The sequence below is a fragment of the Coenobita brevimanus genome, chromosome 7 (assembly GCF_032717465.1).
Source record: "Coenobita brevimanus isolate Jiangsu-jjx chromosome 7, ASM3271746v2, whole genome shotgun sequence".
NCBI classification, from domain to species: Eukaryota; Metazoa; Arthropoda; class Malacostraca; order Decapoda; family Coenobitidae; genus Coenobita; species Coenobita brevimanus.
Window position 1 is genome coordinate 510,379 of NC_136960.1, and position 20,428 is coordinate 530,806.

Consider the following 20,428-nt stretch of genomic DNA (forward strand, 5'->3'; position numbering starts at 1 on the left):
TTGGGTTAAATTAAGGTTAATCCATAAAAACACATTCATTTTCATTTTTGAAGGCTCCAACATGCTTGCATGCGTCGGCCTTGGTCACCTAAAGGCTGCTCTTCATGCTGCACGATCTGTTGCAGCCTCCCTGTTCAGTCCCTTAACCCTGTCACACTTAATGACCTCGTCCCATGTCTTCCTTGGTCTACCCCTCACAACCCCACCCCCATTATTAACACTTCGCACCTTCTGCACACAATTATCATCCCCCATCCTCTCCACATGCCCAAACCATCCCAATCTACCTCTCCTCATTACAACACCAATACACCCCAATCCCATCCTACCTCTCAACTCTTCCATTGTAAACCCAGCCCCCCCAGGCCTTGCACACAGGGACACACTGCACATCCACCTAATCATTGTCATTTCTATATGCCTGAGCCTGCGAATATCCTCCTCCATTACTGCCCAGGTTTCACTACCATACAGCATTACACTCCTAACATGTGCTGCAACAGCTCCCTGAACTTCTTCCAACCACTTCTCGCCCTAGCCACAGAGCTAGCTAAAGTCCCACCACCAGCACACATGTCTCCCAAATAACAAAACTCTTCCACACACTCAAGAGACTCACCTGCCAGTTCAGTCCCTTCATGCCTGACAATCTTCCCCTGCTCTCCCCGACACGCCACACACATAAAATCAGCATTATCTCGCAGTCTACCTCTGATACCACTACATCTCTTGTGCACCCATTTATAACAAACACAACACAGGATGGAATTACTTCCCATGCCCTTGTGGCAAACTGCACATGGGCACTCTCCTTCGTCTTTAACAGTATCATCACCAACCCTAGATATCATCACTGAGTATATCAACAGTGGATCTTTCATGGCAAAAACTTTACTGTCTGTCACTAAGTTGCTGGATTCAAGATGTTTAACAGTGTGCGTATTACTGGCAATCTCACATACTCTACTTTACCAAGAGAAGATGTGATAGCTGTCGGTCAGTAATCAGAGGAACTTCTCATTCATTCATTCATTCATCATCCAATCCTACATTGCCCCATGAAGAGCGTAGAGCCTGTGGCTAGGCAAGATGGTCCTGACATTTAAGATGAGAGAGACCAGCCTCACTCATACCTGAGTGACATTACGTGAGCAGTAAACCCCAACCATCCCTTGGATGTAAACCTTCACCAGCTCAATCCGATTAGAGTGCCGTAATGACCTACTAAACCACCAGCCGTGAAAATTTGGTTATATGGTTACCACCCAGCATAGTCCTAAATGGTATCTTGGTGTACAGGAAACCATTTGGCTTGTCTCTCAGTGTAGAGTCACCCAAAGGCAGATGGAAGAAGAAAGAATGAAGGAAAGAAGGCAGAAGAGGGAGTGTAAGGTCACCTGTAGGCAGAAGGATGAGGAAAGAATGAAGGAAAGAAGGAAAGAAGGATGGAGGAGAAGAAAGGGCAGACACCCGAGAGCAGCACTACATCGAGTGAGTGGATGGTGAGCGCCTCCACCTATCAGAAACTTTTCTTCTTTGGAATTGGGTGGGTGTTGGCTTCTTTCCTAGTATTAGGGAATGTAAAAATATCATATGCATAGTCTGAATATATACATTCATTTAGCTAGAACAGGAGCAAGTACTGGGGAATATGTAGTCAAAACTATTGGAAAAATTTCATAAGGAATTGGATCTTTGTTGGATGGCAAATTGTCTAGAACAGATTTTATGCATCTAATCTGTATCTTTAATGCACAGTTACCATTTGAGAATTTATCACAGCATCTTATCTTATAACCCAGTATGAAATGATAAGGATCAGTAAGTACTTATGGTAGTGTCTCTCGCCTTATCAGCCAGGCTCATGTTTTCCAGCATTAGGAAGATCTACTCTTATGGTAAATATGGCATTTAGAGTATTAAAGAGAACTGGGTGTGCAGCATATTATATTGCAGCATACAGAAATTTAGTTGCTTTAAATATATGTCTGGCTTAATAGGCTTGGCAGGCAGATTTGTGAATGTGTGAGAAACCTGTGTGGAGGTTGAAAAACCTTTAGAAATAAACTGATGTAACAGTGGGGAGTAGTCTGTGTTAGGAAATGCATTTGGTGAGGGTTGTCCCTCTCTTATAACCATTCATTTAAAAAAGCTTGTGCAGTGAAGGGATAAGTGACTCATTTCAAAGGGTACTCAGATGATACATGTAATTTCTGCTTGACTATTGACAGTTCCTTGTCCTTAATCACTCTGCTTTAATATACATAGGCCTGTGGAAAGTTAGGTTGGGGTTTTAATGGTTTAGAAAAAGCTAAACTGAATTTTGTTTATTATACTGGTAGTAGTAGTAGTAGTTGTTCCCTAGGCAGTCTGGCCGAACAGCCCCAAGTCCCTGAGGAAGGCCACGGCTGAGACCGGGCCTTCCCACAGAGCTCTCAAGGAGTGTATGTATTGTTGTTGGTGCAGGTGATTATGTGCAATGCAGTCTTCCATAATGTGCTTAATAGTATAGGGTGCTGTGCTGCATCCTGGACAGGCATCAGTGATGGAGTCATCCAGCCTAGATAACTCAAGAGGGCTGGATGATGCCCACATCTCAGCCTGGCCAGGTGGACCCTGTCTGCATAAGGGAGTTAGGATTCAAAAGGATGGATGTCAGGAGGCCATGCATGCAGCTGTGTGTTGTCTTTAAGTGACTGAATGGAGCGGCAAGTGATTTGAGCATGGATATGCTTCTGGAAGCTGGTCTGAGGGGGGAGAGATGACAGTATTTGTGTATGATATTGTGTGCTTGGTGTTGTTTTGATGTTCCCTGGTGTGTGTGGATGTGTTGCCATGTAGTGTAGTGGATGTTGTGAGTTTGTGGAGGCTGCAGCAAGAATTAGGGTGCCTCTCATACTGGTCATATACCATATAGCGTTGTAATGTAGTACTGTATCATTTTCTTCTGCCACTGAGGTATGGGAAAGATTCCGTATTTTAGGATATAAAAACCCCCACTGGCAGACGAAAAAAGATGTATTCCAAACAGTTTTTGTTGAAAATGTTTGCCAAGTTAAGGTGGATAAACTTTACATGTAAGTGACTATTGAAACAGGAAGGTTTTTATCCTACACTTTCTTTTTAATTGTTCATTAACATTTGCTTTATATAACTAATGACTTTACAGAGGAAGTATCAGACATGGATGGGGACCTCAGTGAGGGAAGTATGCAGACAGTAGCCTTGAATGAGATGGTGGCTGGTGCAGCGGTGGCAGCTGGTGGCGGGAGTGACAGCCACCACCAGCCTCATGGAGGCCCACCACATGTGCCAAACTCACTACCTGGTTCCATCCCAAATGCTGGGACCCAGCCTGCCAGTGCCACTGCCCCCATCCCTACACCACGCCCTACTTCTCTCCCACAGTACCCACACACAGCAGGCTCAGCATACACTTCTCCAAACAGTGCAAACAGTCCAGGTGCGTGCTACACTTATTGCTACTCATTATATATATATATGCCATTTTATATGGCTTGGTATGATAGCTATTTTATGTTGGAATTGGTGTTAGCCATTATTATTGATTTCTTGTGCGTGTGTGCAATGACATTAAGACATCAGTACTGGACCTACCTGCTTCTATGAGGTTACTGCCTTAACCAGAACCACAACATACAAAAAGAGGAAAACCATTATGGTATAAAAGCATACCTGCTTCTGACAGTTTATCCAAAGTCTTTTATATCTCAACCAAAAAGTATCCAAAATGCCTTTGCCAGCACACACACAATAATACAGTAATGTACACACACACACACACACACACACACACACACACACACACACACACACACACACACACACACACACACACACACACACACACACACACACACACACACATGAGAGAGAGAGAGAGAGAGAGAGAGAGAGAGAGAGAGACTGCATTTGACTGGAGTGACGTCATGCCTTGCTGGAGTCACACCATACTGCATGTCAGGGAGAAGAGTCACATTTTTACTGACAGGACTCTTAAATGCCTTGTGATGCATTTTCACATTACAGTACTAAAGGCTTCAGTGTTAATTTTTAAAATTTGTTGGTGTTTGTGTTTTTATTCACTACAATAATCCCAAGATTATCTGATGTAATAGAGCCAGAGGGATGTCAGGAAAGTGAATCCATCCGAATGATGGACTTATCCTTTGGCTTCCCTTTGTACATAACCTAACTTTGAAAGACATTTTAAAAGACCACTAAAGTATATCGTATAACACTTGTTCCTGTTGTTTAACACTGCTCTGTCTGGTCAAGCAGACCTATAAATCATGGCCAAGCAATTACCATGGTCAAGTAGACCCATCAGCCACAGACAAGCAGTCGCCACTGCAGGGCCATACCCTGCAGTGACAAAAAAAAACATGAAAAAACAGCTCTGTAGGGCAAAAATGTTCACATGGCTATATTTTCCACCCGGACACAAGCGTTTTGTCAGGATAAAATGGAAAAATGTGTGAGTAATGGTTTCAAACAAACAGATCGCAGCATCTGGGCAATGGTTGTTTGGATAATGGACGTTTGGATAATCGAGGGATTGCTGTACAGTACTGTATTTAGTCTTTTCATACCGTCATGTGAATGAAAAAATTTTCTGTTATTGAGAGTTATTACATGTAATGTTGATTAATTTTTAATTATTTCTGTTGTCCTTTTTTTTCTTTAAGCCTTCTTGATGTAGTTATTTGTAATGCTGTTTAATCTTTAAATATTTTCCAGTGAATTTTGTTCATTTATAGCAATCACAGTAGTATCTTGGTGGTAGTTGTACAACTATTTTCCTTTTTTATTAAGCAGTTTTGTCACATGTAAAATGTATTTCATCACCTAATCAGAATTTTAGAAAAGTTAAAGAGAAAAATTATGTGGAGTTAGTGTTGTGTCCCTTCTAATAAAGAATACTTTGAGCTTTAGACCCCCATGAAAGGAATATTTCAGAAATCGGCAATAAGTGGGACTGTTATATCTCGCCGTTTCCAGCCATGTCACCAATACCACTAGCAACCCCCACCACTCCGGGCACAGAAAATGGAGCAGCCATTGTACGGTCCAACTCAAGCAAAATGGAAAGTATAAAATCTTGGTCCATCTCCACCTACAAGTGCACTAAGCAACTTTTATCAGAGAAACTTGGAAAGTCATCACGCACTGTTGATACTGGTAAGTTATTTATGTTTTAACCATGGTATCTAGATTTGCCTGAAATTGTTATGAATTGTTGATGTATTCAGTAATCCTTTATTTTAACAAAACCTCTCCTGAGAAATTCAGCATTATCAAACTCTTTGGAACCAGTTGAATCATCTTCTTATGAACCGAATAACGTTTGATATACGGAGTGGTCTGTATATTGTGCTTTCCAGTGTTTTGTGTTGTGGAGACAGCTTGCTCTGCTTTTGTGACGAGGCATTTTGGTTGCCTGTGGAAAATACTAATCAACCATACAGGCAGTAAAAAAATAAAAAACTATTATACATAAAAAGTTGTACAGGAAGTTGAAGTTGATGCAGGGTAGGCACTGGTTATATTGACTGAGTTGTCCCTAAAGCACATGAGAAGTAGGTTGCGTTATGTTGAGTCCCCCTGTGTACATTGAATGTGGTCTACCAACCAGCGGACCACATGACGAGATAAGTACGCTAAATTTAAGATATAAATTGTGTTCTCTATCTGTACTGTAATGTAAGTTTGATTTTAAAAATTTTAAATTAATAACATGGTAAAGTACTTGTACACTTATGGTGTTGTCATGTAACTGACGGATTAGGTAGGTATGTGACAATCAAGGGTTTATAAATGTAGGTGACTATCAGATACCAAATTTAATAACTTTCAGACTTAATGACCCACTGATCTGTCAGTTTCCATAGTTTGTTGTATAGAGGGGTTTCCTGCATCTTTAAAACTGTCCGCACCCCTGGAGTGAATCTTGAAATCATTCACACAAATGAACTCGTATTCATTTTGTAGTTTTGGTAATTCAGAAAGGGAAAGGGAAAGGTAAAGGTGAGTCTAAGTTTGGAAGTGTGAATGGAAGGATGTCAGGTGTTGATAGAGGAAGAGTGAGCCCAGAAGTGCAGAACTGTGTGATTGAATGGAAGGAGGTGTCTTTGAGACTGATGTGGGTGAAAGTGAAATCTGGATGTGAGTTGTGGGTATATGTGAGTGCATATGGACGTGGTAGTTAAAGGGATGAAGAAGAGAGGGAGTCTTTCTGGAATGATGTTGATGAGTGTCTGCAGAGCTTTGAAGCAAATGTGAATGTGGAAATGATGGGAGATCTGAATGTTGGCATGGGAACTGTAGCAGTTGAAGGTGTAGTTGGTGTGCATGGTGTGCCTGGAAGAAATGAAAATGGGGAACGAATGATTAGGATGTGTGTTGAGCGAGAGATGGTGATTGGAAATACCTTGTTTGAGAAGAAAGATATTTACAAGTATACATGGGTGAGACAGGAGGGTGGAAGGGTTGTTGAGAGAACAGTGATGGACTATGTGGTTGTGTCCATGAATGTAAGAGAAAGATTGTTGGATGTGAGAGTTCTGAGAGGGGAGGGTAGAGTTATGTCTGACCACTACCTGGTGGAGGGAAGGTTGAGAGTAGGTAAGAGATGGGTGAGAGCTAGGAGAGTTAGGTGTGGCAGGGAGGTTTTGAAAGTGAATGAGTTGGATAAAAGAGAGAAAATGATAGCGTATCAAAAGTTGAAAGATGAGTGGAATGCAGTGAAAGATCAGGAAAATGGCAGTGTGGAGGAGGAATGGCAGTTGTTTAAGAATGCTGTGCTGGGGCATGCGGAAGAGATGTGTGGTGTGAGACAAGTGGGTGGTAGTGTAAGAAAGGAAAGTGAATGGTGGTGTGAGGAAGTGGGTATGGCTGTGGCTGAGAATAGATGTGCATATGATGTGTAGCTGCAAAGGAAGGGTGAGGTGTCATATGAGAGGTATAAGGAAAAGAGGAATAGGGCAAGAAGGGCCGTACGCAGGGTTGGAAAAAATCACCGTTTTTTTTTTTTTTTTTCTTCTTCTTCAGCGCTGCATTTAGTGTACAGTAGTTATTGTATTGTAAACAGTTACCTGTACTGTGCAAGTTATTCTATAAAAAGCTCTGTTCTTTGGCTATGTCTTAAGAAAATCCAGAAATATTCCTGAAGTTCCCATTTGGCCATCATGAAAAATAAACCCCCCACCATACACATGTATAAAAACAAACTGGTTATTATTAGGTATAAGAAATAGTGAGTGAAAAAAAATTAAATGTAATAAAGTAGCCAACAAGTGGAATTTTAACTGATCACAAAATAAAGTTTTAACTTGCCTCCAACTCTACAACTGAGGCTATTCCTCAAAGCCTTCTGTCATTTCTCGGATTCGTCAGAGGTGGGTATATTTAATACTGGTCAGCTGTTTTGCCATCCAAAGCTTGTTGGCCACCATGCAAAACGGTTTGGGGTAGAGGTTGATAGTGCCACGTAAAATGTATTTCGTTCAAATGAATTCTTGCAAAACGAGAACCTACTGAATGAAGACTCTCTGTTTGGAGAGCGTGAATGTGAAAGGGCATCTCATTATAAAAGAACATCTCATTTTCAGAGCTGGAAGGGCAGATTGAAGCTCTGCGAGACACACAGCGGAAATATTCACAAATCCTTCGACTGGCAAGAGCCTTATCCTCTCACTTTTACCATGTTGTGCAAACACAGCAACAGCTTGGTGATGCCTTTGCTGATCTGGCTCAGGTGGGACTGTATCATCTTTTTGTATCATAGTTTGACAAAACCATACTCTAGATTGATGGAAGCATTGTTTATAATTATAAATCATTATTGTGGCTAATTTTTAATCAAAATTTACCAAATTGCCTAGCCCCGGGCTTCTACGCTTCCCATGGGGCAAGATAGAATTGGATGATGGATGGATGGATGAATAAAAGAACTATATATTTATTTTTACAGAAGTCACCAGAACTCCAGGAAGAATTTATATACAATGCAGAGACACAGAGGACCCTCACTAAGAATGGTGAAACTCTTCTAGGTGCTTTAAACTTCTTTGTTTCATCTGTCAACACATTATGTAACAAAACAATGGAAGACACATTGCTAACCATCAAGATGTATGAATCGGCAAGGTATGTTTGTCTTCCACGTTTATGGTATGTGCATATTGTTGTAGCTCTGAGGTTTTCAGTAATTATCATCATTCTTTTTAATGACTGATTTTGATTTACAGACAATCCTTGTCATAAGTTGGGATGTGTTATGAAGCATCACAGTTTTTTCCATAAAATTGGTGCTGTACTTTTGGGGGAGTGGCAGTAAGACTTCATGTGTTATATCATTGAGATCGAAGAAAAAAAGTGCAGTGGAGAAAAATTCTAATTCTGACAAAAACAAACTTTGCTATTTACATGGTGAAGCTTAGATATCAGTACCATGAACTATTTGTGATACAGTATTACTAATGTGAAAGGTAGATTATGTAAGCATATTTATGTAATTTATTTCATCCAGGATATATTATTTGCTTATTACAGGTGCGAAAAATTGCAAATTTTACAAATGTCATCACAATTGTTGCTATAGAGGCCTGGTGCAAGTGATCCATATCCAGAATTATTCTGTATGGGTGAATAGTAAACTATGGAAAGTTTGATACTTTTAACTAATAGAGTGAGCAAAGATCATAAAATCCATGGTGGAAGAAATACCATAAATCTATGATGTGATATTAGGACTTGTACTGCACTGGTAATATTGTTAGACTCACAGGAGAGACTGACTGTATGTACAGTACAACCTCACTATAACGGACTAATTGGGGCCGAAGCCAGTCTGAAAAAAACGAAAGTCTGATAAAAGCAACATCTGGACATCCCTCTGCTAGGCCAGACTTTTTCCAATATGTCAGACATTAGTCCGGATCACACTAACAGTTTTTCACTGTTGCATCACCAACTGTTTTCACTACCACTGCAGTACTGTACTGTATTATACATTCATTACAAAAATCAAATTATATATATAATAATACTGTACTGTACACTGGTAAACATGCCTTTTATTTACCATCTTGTGGTGAACATAACTGAGGTAGTCAGGAGGTCCAGACCGCTTCTGGCTTTATCGGACTTTTTCTGATATATGAGAATTTAGTCTGGTCGGCTTCTCGATTCTGATGTAAACAATTCTGGTATATTGCAGTCCATTATATCGAAGTTTTACTGTATGTATGCATGACTAAGTTCTCTGCTTAAGCCTTGCATAAGGTGATGATTATGTGATTACTTACCATATTAATCTTGTGTTAGTAGCCCCCAGGCCGCTGGTAGCCAATCACTCGGTATTTATCAGCTGTCTTGCATTTATTGAATTATGTAGGTAGACTGCAGTAATGTTTTTGCAATTAATTTTGACTAATCACTTAGAGGGCAAGGCCTAACTATTTGGGAACACACAATTGATGATATTCAGGCGAAGGAAACCCCAGACCCGGCTAAATCTTTTGATCCAAGGGCTGTCTCGTAATTGCAGTAAAATTGTCTGGAAGCTATCAATATATCTAGCTAGTTATTGTACTGAAGGGTTAGCCCCTTCATTTCAATGACATAGTTTTCCATTTATTCCTACTGCCTCCATACAGTTTTATTTAGCTTTGGAAGGATGTCTACTAGAGAAGGGTATAAGGAAAACTAAATCAGACTCTTCCAGTTTGAAATATCTCAAGCTGAATAAACTCATTTGATGGCAGGAAGAATAAAATGAGGTGACCAAAGTTGACACATGGAAGCATGTTGAATCCTTTATATATAAAGTGAAATGAATGAAGTTATTACTGGAGTGAAGAAATTAAAGCTTAATTTAAACCCCTTCAATCCATTGGTGTATTTTTCATTTTATTTTTACTGTCATCAGATAATTTGTACAGCACTGAAAAGACTTATAAAAGTAGAAAGGAAAATTGTAGCTTTCATTTACCTCCTCACTGCAGGAAGCCACCCGAAAGCTGAATAAAATTGTGTTGAGGTGAACAGTAAAAGACATCCATCCATTGAAGGTATTCATGACTGCTTCAACTTACCAGGATTGAGTATGATGCATATCGGAGTGACCTGGAGATGTTGTCTCAGCAGCCTCGGTCGGAGATCAGCAGCATCAAGCTTGAAGAAGCTCAACGCAACTTCAATGGACACAAAGCTCATTATGACAGACTGAGAGCTGATGTGGCTATTAAACTCAAGTTTTTGGAAGAGAACAAGGTACGATTTATGTACAGTAGGTACCCATAGACCATGAATTCAGAGTACGTGATCCTCATTGTACGCGAGGACCTATTTTTTATCGAATTTTAGTGTATTTCTTAAGTGATGCAAATTGAACCTGTAATAGGGGAGATGGCAGTGAAGAGTGGCCCAAATCCGGGGTTTACTCCGAGCACGCGACATTGCCATCCCAAGAAGCACCAACCACCAGTGAAGGAGAATGGAGACTTGTTGATGAGCCTTTTCCTGGGGAGGATCAAGAAGATGATGCGATGTCTGAGGTGTCAGAAATAGACTTTGAAGGGTTTATGAAAGAAGTGAATGCATTAGCTAGAGAAAGTGTCAAAGAGTGCTGGTGACTAGAGTGGTAAGGAAGGTGGTGTGTCGAGTGGTGCAGGAGTTGCACGTTAGGATTCCGAGACAATTTGCCGTCAAGTCAATTCGCTGTCAGACAATTCCCCACCAAATCATGGACGATTCCCCATCAGTATACTTATTATTAATTAATCAATACTTTAATAACTATATTTCAGGGGGATCCATGAAAGTCACTGTTCAGTAGCGTAGGCGTTGGATATTATTTATTAGTTGCACCTTTAGTCAATATTGACTAAAGGTGCAACTAATACATAATATCCAAAGCCCACGCTGTTGAACATAGATTTGGATGGCTATTAATGTATTGATTAATTAATAATAAGTATACTGTATTTATAGAATGATGGGGAATTGTCCAGGGTACGAATTGTCCTGACTGGGAATCGTCTGTGTTTTAATGGGGAATTGTCTGACGGCAAATTGACTTGACGGCAAATTGACTTGACGGCTAATTCTTTCCTGCACCACTCAACACACCACCTTCCTCACCACTCTCGTCACTTTCACTAGCTAATGCACTCGCTTTATTCATAAACCCTTCAAAGTCTATTTCTGACACCTCAGACATCGCATCATCCTCTTGATCCCCCCCAGGAAAAGGCTCATCAACAAGTCTCCATTCTCCATCACTGGTGGTTGGTGCTTCTTGGGATGGCAATGTATACAGTACCCTCGCGTCCAACACGCGTTTGTCCAGCATGATTCGTGTCCAGCACGGAGAGCAAAAAATTAGTATGATTTAATACAATTTAATTACTGTAACATGGGTGCATTAGCATAACACGCACGGAGCTCCGAGAAGTGGGCGAAATCCGCAGAGTTCACCTCTAGCACGATCACCCCCGGTCCACAACGGTCATACTGGACGTTCCTGTGATGCTGACAGCCAATCAAAACTTCTGATCAAGTTGTCTCCCCCACCCTCTATCGTGAGGTGATCGTGATGTCGCCCAATTAAAAATGCTTCTGCTCTCATGTGATGATTTGTTTAAATTTCTCCCACCATAGTGCCACTCAGTCACATAATTCGCATTGGAAGGTGCTTTTTTCTCGCTGCATTTTCTGTCCTTGCTACTGCATTTTACCCTGCTCACGATGCCTAGGAAGCCTTCTGAGAACCCCAAGAAGCGGCGGCACCTCCCTCAGGCCACCAAGCTAGAAAGCATCGAGAGGAAGAAGAAAAGGGACAGGAAAGTGGACATCGCAAGGCCTACGACGTGAATGAAGCCAGCGTGAGGACCATATTAAAAAATCAAGACAAGATCCTGGCAGCAGTGAAGGCTTACGGAATGCTAGGACAGGCAGAAGCAGGATCCATGGATGTGGATGAGGATAGTGTTTCTGAGTGTGATTTCGCAGGATTTATGAGGGAGGTTGAGGAGGAGCAGCAGCCATTACCCGCTAGTGACACCAGCAGCCATCCTCCGGGGACCCAGTAGGACTACCTACAGCCTTGGATACCACCTTCCATTCCCAGCAAGCCCATCAACACTATCCTAAAAGGTTAGTTATCATTCATAGTACAGCACCATTTATTATAATTACAGTAGTACCAATATATGTAAAGGTATATGGTAGGTATTTAGAGTGACTTTTCCTAGGGTTGCTGACATAATTCGTTTTTCCCCATAAGCTCTGTTGTTCGTCCAACATGTTTCTGGTCCAACATGGGACCTGTGCATGACAATACTACCGTGTTGGACGCGAGGGTACTGTATATGTACCTGTATATATATATATATATATATATATATATATATATATATATAAAACCTTAGTAGGTACAGGTAAAACAGAAAAAAAAAAAATTCAGCTCTGAAGGCAGTACCATTATACTGTACTTGAAATCTGAAATGCACAGCACTGAGGGTCCAAATGTTAGCTGACTTCAGTATCAGTGAGGTTAATATTGTGTATTATACAGTACTGTAAATTAGAATGCATTAGTTATAAATATGTATTTCATTTACATATGTCCATTTGTAGGTGAAGGTGATGCACAAGCAGCTTCTCCTGTTCCACAACGCAGTCTCAGCATATTTCAGTGGCAACCAGACTGCCCTCGAGGCTACCCTCAAACAGTTCAATATCAAATTACGCAGCCCAAACACCTCACCTCCTTCTTGGCTTGAGCAGTGAGTTATGTCATTTTTATTTTTATTTTGTTCACTGGCCTTTTCTCATAGTACTGTAGCAGGGTCATGGTATGAAACAGTAATTTGGAATACTCTGCCATACGCATGACTGTACGTTGACTTTGCTGTTTGCTCAAGGAAGATTTTGATGGCTTCATTTTCTTCCTCAGCAAGCCTGTTTTACATTGTGCACTTTTTGTGAACTTCACAGGTTATGGAAAGGCTGAGGGCTTTGAATCTTCTTTTCTAGTATTCATTTTCTCAACTTGCACTGTTTGCTTTATAATATTGTGTGTGAACTATCATAGAAATGTCATAGAAATCTCATGTCACTTTACTTTGCTTTATTCTGCTTTCTAAACAGGTGCTACTTATTTATACTGGACATGATAATATATTTTTACCTGGGAGGTGTTTGAGTACTGTATATTGAATATTGTATTCTCCATTATCAGAATAGTAATTGGTGTGAGAGGATTCATTGATTTGTACAGTTCTGAATTTGTGGCATGAATACCAGCCACTGTTGGATAAGTATAATGCTTCCATTTTTAACCCATTTGGCAATGCAGTTATGCAAGAAATGGCCATCAATTATTATGTCTTACTGATAAGATTTTTTTTTACATTATGTAAATCAGTGACAGCTATACTGATCATTTAATCATCATCATCATCATGACAGTTTCCTAGTACTGTAGTCTACTGCAAATAGGGTGGACAGGATACGGAAACAGGAAAATGAAAGCATAAAATTGGAAGCATTGAGGAGTGCTGTTTGAAATGGGCAAGATATCCATTCTCATGTCAAAGAAGCTTTCAAAATTATGGACACCATCCTACAGGAAAATACATCTGTGCTTCATCGTATTAAGTTGGTCTTAACTATGTTTTTTCAGCATAGTATCATGCTATTCTTTTACACTTTTCCCCAGTCCACTGGACATCATCCAAAAGTTTTTTTTCCAAGCTGAGTAGGCTTACTGTACAGTCATTAGCTCATAACTTAAAATAATATATACTAGTATTGAAGAGAACAGTGGAGATTGTTTCCTACCCATTCCTTGTTAGGGTCTTTCTTAAGCTGAATAAAAATCACCTTGCACAGTCTTTAAAAAAAAAGAAAAAAAAAGTAATTGCATTGAATAGATAATGCAGTACTAGTGCTGTGCATTAGTTTCTTTTCTATCACATATAGTTGCAGCTGAAACTTATTATCAGTGCCTCCAAGCACATTAGTACTAACCATTATATCATTCACAGGACCCATACCAACATCTGAATTTGGATAATTATCATAAGCATTAATACTCCAGAGATATATATCCATGCAGCAGAGCATTTCATGATTCTTTATAAATGATGCATTTATTTTCACAGTCTGCATAAGATTATCTTCACAATCTTTCCTTCAGATTTAGAATAAATACTGTTTCATCAGCTGCTCATCATTCATCTGGAAAGCTGTTTCTTCCTTACAGTACTCCTCCTCTTTTCTACTTAACATCATATACTGTATCATCATTATTCGCTGTTTGTTGCCTTTCATCGTAGCTTCACTTGTTGCAAAAATCTTTTGTTATTTTTAGTTCCTTTTCTTGTTTTACACGGCTGTGTGCACCTGTTTAGTCATGCAGGCCTTGGACAGGTGTAGGGATAACCCCTTGCAGCTGATGATGTCTTTTTTAATATAGTGTTGTTGGCTCTAGACAGTTTTATTCAATTTGAGAAAGATCTCTAATTATGAAGGAGTTAATCAAGGTCTATTATAACCTCTTCAGTTCAAAAAGTTTCCCCTAAGCTGAATAAAATCATTTGGAGGGAGGAAGAGCTAAATAAAAAGTATGTCGTCAGACTGAAGGAGTTGTGCAAAACAAGTCCTTATTATTGTATATGTTACTGTTTTCAGCATGCTTTTTTGCTGTTCAATTCACAGTAAATTCAGAGAAATTATCAAATGTCCCATGCTGCCTATAAATATTATTTGCCAGTTTTCCCCAATTTTCAGTATACAGTACTTGTTTGGAAGCAGTTGTTAAGGCTTGGAACAGATCCCTGACTTATAATAAGGATTTCTGTTTTGCATAGTTTGGGGGAAATAATATATGAGAAAATGGAAAGTCCAGGCCCACCATATTGCAGAGTGACTGTAATACAGTATATGGAAAACCAGTTACAGTATGCTGTTGTTCTATCTTGTCATGTGTGACATGATACATTAACCCACCCATTTGCATGGATTCCGTATGCATTAAAAACCATTTGAGTGGATAGGTAAACCCTACTCATAATCAGGAAATGTGATGAAAAAATTTTTTTTGCGTGAGAAAATTCCTGAAATTGGTCCCCAAAACATGAGCTGCCAAGCTGCAACAGTCAGAAGTCCCGTGTGGTGACATACAGGTATGTCAACATGGCTGTCCAGTATTCTGATGGCCACTTTTATATGGATTCATTATATACTTCCTACGCAACCACTTACATATTAGAGTGACATTAATGATTTAAAATGTATTTTCTTTACACCTATTCCATTATAGACCTGTCTTATTTGCATTGACACTAAGAATATTGTTATTTATTAAAACTGAGAATGAGGTGCATAGATGGATGTGAACAGACCTGAAAGCAGGTGACTGGCTACCTACATAACAAATGAGACAGACTAGGGCCACTTGCAGTCATATTTGCATAAACATTTTATTTTTTTCCACAGGAGGCATGAAGAATATTGTTCTTACTTAAAAGTGAGAGCGAGATGAATAGATGAAAGTGGGTAGAGCTGAAAACAGGCAGCTAGCTACCTGTGTATTAGAGGTGACAAACTGGCCTCATCTGCATGCATATTTTCATAACCATTTTGTTTTTTTTCCACAGAATGAGCTACAGACACAAAGAATATTGTTATTTATTAAAAGTGAGAGTGAGATGCTTAGGTAGAAATGCGTAGAGTCGATAGCAGGTGACTAGCGACATACTGTATGTAACATAGGAGACAGGCTGGTGCTGCCTGCGTTCATAGTTACGTAAACATTTTATTTTCCACAGAATGAGCCCAAGGCACTAAGAATACTTAAGTGATCACCACCTATTTATCATTTTGTATAATGTAATTAACCCTTTTTTTTAATGCCCAATGATCTTCCTAGAGGTTGTATGTTTACTACATTGGATGATATGCTCAGGGGGTTAAAAATTTTGAAGAGGGCAAAAAGGGACTTTGATTTTTGGATTTCACCATACCAGTTAGCCATACAACATGGGTTTCAGTAGTACCATATGTGCGATTTGATACGCACCGTGAAATTCAGTGATACATTAGCCATGCAAATGGAGCAGTTATTGTACTGTGTCTAAATTAAACCTTGTTTATGAATTACTCATTGGGCTTAGATTTAATAATGTAAATTTGATTAAGATATAACTGCTAAATAAAAAAATTTATAAGTGTTTCTTGAGGCAGTTTGGATAGATGGTACAAAGATCTAAACCTGAGGATAGATTTTCAAATTAGTTTTGCAAACCAGAGATTAGAAATATGAAGTAACTTTACTTTTGTAATTTGAAAGTACAGCTCTTGAATGACAGGCTTAATAAGCATTTCTGTGCTGTCGAATGGGTTGAGCAAAGAGAAGAATCATGACCTTTATACGTGGTGTCTGTGTTTTCCAGGACCGAAGCCCATCCATATTCATTGGCATGCTTTCCTTTAGTTAGCAAAATTCCAAACTGAAGTTTGAAAGTTCAGTTTGATGTTGTCTCAGCATCCACAGAATGTAAATATTGTATAAAGTTACATCAAGTAAAACTCCCAGAAGTAATTAATGTCCATAGTAGTAATAGTATTGTTATTAATTTTCGTTCCATGTTTACAGCAAAATTATATATAGACGGTATAAGACTTGCATAAAGATTAGCAGGTACTTTGAAAATGTAATGAAAGACTTGCATCAAGATTGGCAGTTACTTTGAAAATGTAATGAAAGTGTACTGTATAACACTATCTCAAGTGCTTTTCACTTCTGAGACCATGCTGGCACCTGAAAAAGAATGGGTCCTATAGATGTAGGTCATATAAATTAAAAGCACTGGAGAGCTATGGGAATTAAGCTTATGGCTGGCAACATGGATGCACTGGCTGTAACACTGCAGATGGTCACAATAATGCTCTAATATTTTGACTATCCCTCTTGTCTCATTACTAATTTAAGTATGGAACTGGAAAGATTGTCCCTAAGAATGTGATGGAGGGTATGGTATGGGTCAGTATCGACTTACTTCACCACTTATTCTCCACCCTGCCAATGCTGTCCTCATTTATCTTGTGCTTTGGGCCATGTTTGTGCTGCTTTTATTCCTAGACAGTGTGGGAACCTGTCTGGCTAGCTAACACTTTTCCACACATAACCCTCTTGAATGTAAGTGGTCATTTTAGTTTTGATCTTGCTGCTACCAGATGAGTTTATTCAGCTAAGAAATTTCTTTTATATAGTGGTTTATTAAGGCTAAATTACCGTCTGGATTGAAGACATTATCGTAAGCACAATAAAATTGTCAGGAGAAGCAAGAACAATATGAAAAAGATGTTCTTGGGTTTAGTGAGTATAGAGTGGTCATCTGCATGATTCTCTTCAGAAGGGACTGCTCAGGTTGGGTCTTACATATTTTTATAATGATTTAACCCCATTAGAAGTCTGCCTGCATCCCAGGAATCACTTCTGGACGTAGAGTTGTCCCTTCACAGGGTTTCATATTCAGAGTGATACAGCACACTCTCAATTTATGATGATGGTATGTTTGAGAAAAATCTGTCACATAATGATTTATTGCATTTCGAGTCACTTATAACCTGGGTTCAGTGAGGATACATTTTTGGCCAAAGGTCATCCTCCCAGCAGTCTCAAAACAAGCTTTTATCTCACCTAAACTGATACTTATTTCTCTTCATTGCACTTCACTTGATGCTTACCACCAAAAACAAGTTTAAAAATTAGTTTCCAACTCACTTAAGTTGGTTGTTAGAGTATGGTATCTATTTAGTGGTGCATTACCACCCCCATTATGTATTGTGGTAATATTAATTACCAATGTTTCTCTGTGGAAGCCTGAGAAAAGGATAATTTTATTGGGAGGACATCAGTACTTTTCACTTAGTTGACCATCATAATTTTGAAACATTTGTTTACCTCATGACTTCTCACTTTAGCCAGTCCTGCTACACAGCGTGCATAGAACATCATACTCTCCCTCATCATTTCCAGATGTCAATGTGTACAAGTGCATCATTATTCTCAAAGACCAAGAATGCTCTCCATACCGTGTATTTATAAAAAAAAAGAAAGAAAGAAAAAAAAAAAGTCCCTAAAAAATTGATATGACTGGAGTGCCCATAAGCACTATTATTTTCTACAGAAGGAAGTAAAGGCATTAAGAATATTTTGTTACTTGTTAAAAGTGATGATGGGATGTGTAGGTGGAAATGAGTAGAGCCGACAGCAAGTGATTAGCTACTTAAGTAAACAAAAGGAGACAGGCTGGCTCCATCTGCCTACAGATTTGTTTAAACAGGCATCACATAAAGGGCCACTATATAAAGCATTGTAATATATTTTGTGTTAATTAATTTATTTATTTATTGAGACTTGTCCCATTTCCATTTTTTCCATAATCAAAGACAGTGTAAAGAACTATATAATGCTTTTATACAGGTACACCACCAATTTTCCAGTGCCCTTGGTTCCACAGCCATGCCAGATGAACAGTTTTGCTGGATTAATGAAGGTTACATATGTCACGTGCTGCTGAGTGATTCAGCTGGAACGAATGGAGTTCTTATATAATTCAACATTACACCTCTGGCTCACTATCCTTCAGCGTAATCACACTCATGTTAAAGTTTAAAGTTCTTTATGGAACAGTTGAGTCTGGTCTATTAACATGCAACCCAACAAATCCACTTCATCACTCCGATGCCTTTGAAACCATTCCATCACTTGATCATGCTTAGTACTCTTACCCTCTTCCATAGGTTTTCTAATGTTCATTTTCTTTTTCGAATCACTGGCTGCATAAAATTTCATTATTTTTCCCTTTGCTCCTTTATATTATAAACAGTTCATGAACCAGCACCATATGTGACATGCAACTTCCACATGGGGCCCCATGTTACAGTTTTTTTTTTTTCAAGAGTCCTACCTTATCCTGCTTGATTGGTTTTGTTTTTAACATAATAAAAATGTCTTACTGCATTAATCCCTCCAAACTGCTGTTAATACATCATTCTGACCAACCAAATGGGTGAATGAAAATATGTGAAATCACAGGCAGCCAGCGCGGTAGGTCACTGGATAGCTATGTATTGGTGACTGTGGTAAGAGCGTGCCTTGTAGCAACTGGCGTCCACAGGCGAACAACACCAAATTGTAATGATCCACACTCACTTTTAAAGTGTATGAATAGATACCACTGATAGAAATAAGCTTTTGGTTTGACTGTGGTAGTCATCAAGAATAAAATGAATGATGATGCAATCTTTGAGAGTAAGCTTAACTAAAAGAACGAGAAATGTTATGAGAAGTGTCGTATTCACAAGAACAGAAATTGATGGTTATGAATGGTTAATTGGGAGAATTTTGTGTTAAAAGACAAGATGAATTGATAGCAATGCTGGCTTACATAGTTTCTTAGGAGAAATATGTGAGAAAAAGGTCATCTGGTTCACAGCCAAGACAAGCAGAATCGTTGTAAACAGCTGATCCAGTCCTTCCAGTATTTATAGGGGTTATTATTTGAATATTAGGCAAAAAAGCTAGTGTAAACTCGCAGGCCCTGAACCAGTTAAAATTTCTTCTTGTTGCTTTATTTTGTTATTGAGATGGTTCATTATTGCAGTAGTTTGAGTTAACCATGATCAAGGAGGTTTGACTATTGAAATAGACTGGTATGTATGCTTGACACCACCACTGACATGTGCATTTTTCATAGAAGCCATAGTAAGATTAAATGTAAGTAAAATAAGCTAAGAATCAGACAGAAAACAGGAGTCACCTCCAAGACATGCAGCATGAGCAATCTAGGTGTGCACTTGCTATGTTCAGCCCAATCTGTGGCTGCCTGGTAAAGTAATCTGCCGGGAACAGAAATTTCAAATGCCCTCTCGTAATTTTCTCTGGATTAAATTTTAAGAGGTACCGGACCATACGATACTGGAAAATTATTGGTGTACCGTACCAGTATTTGCATATTACAGTATTTCTGTGTCTCCCGATTCAAGAAAGGGAATAGACAGAATCCACTCAACTACTGACCAGTGTTGTGAGTAAGACACTAGAAAAGCTGATAAGAAAAGTTTGGGTAAACCATGTAGAAGAAAACAGTATGATAACAGAAAAGCTGTTCAGTTTTAGAAAGGGAAAATCATGTGTTACTAATCTTTTAAGCTACTATGATAGAGTTACAGAAACATTACAGAAAAGAGAAGGATGGTTGCACAGTATTTAGATTTCAGGAAAGCATTTGACAGAGTACTGCACCAAAGACTTTTATGGAAACTGCACCATCAAGGAGGTATCCAAGGCAACCTGTACTGTTGGATGCAGGATTTTCTCAGAACAAGG

General features: G+C 39.1%; 1 protein-coding gene across 1 annotated transcript in view; it reads left to right on the plus strand.

Annotated features, from left to right (window-relative positions):
- The window catches only part of Arfip (ADP ribosylation factor interacting protein arfaptin), a 42,032-nt gene that overhangs the window by 1,231 nt on the left and 20,373 nt on the right, over positions 1-20,428 (plus strand). The window contains exons 2-7 of the mRNA XM_080276561.1: positions 3,170-3,463; positions 5,023-5,202; positions 7,632-7,777; positions 7,994-8,169; positions 10,122-10,296; positions 12,664-12,812. Coding sequence (XP_080132687.1) covers positions 3,184-3,463; positions 5,023-5,202; positions 7,632-7,777; positions 7,994-8,169; positions 10,122-10,296; positions 12,664-12,812 — 1,106 coding nt within the window. The 5' untranslated portion in view covers positions 3,170-3,183. The remainder of the gene's footprint in view (positions 1-3,169; positions 3,464-5,022; positions 5,203-7,631; positions 7,778-7,993; positions 8,170-10,121; positions 10,297-12,663; positions 12,813-20,428) is intronic.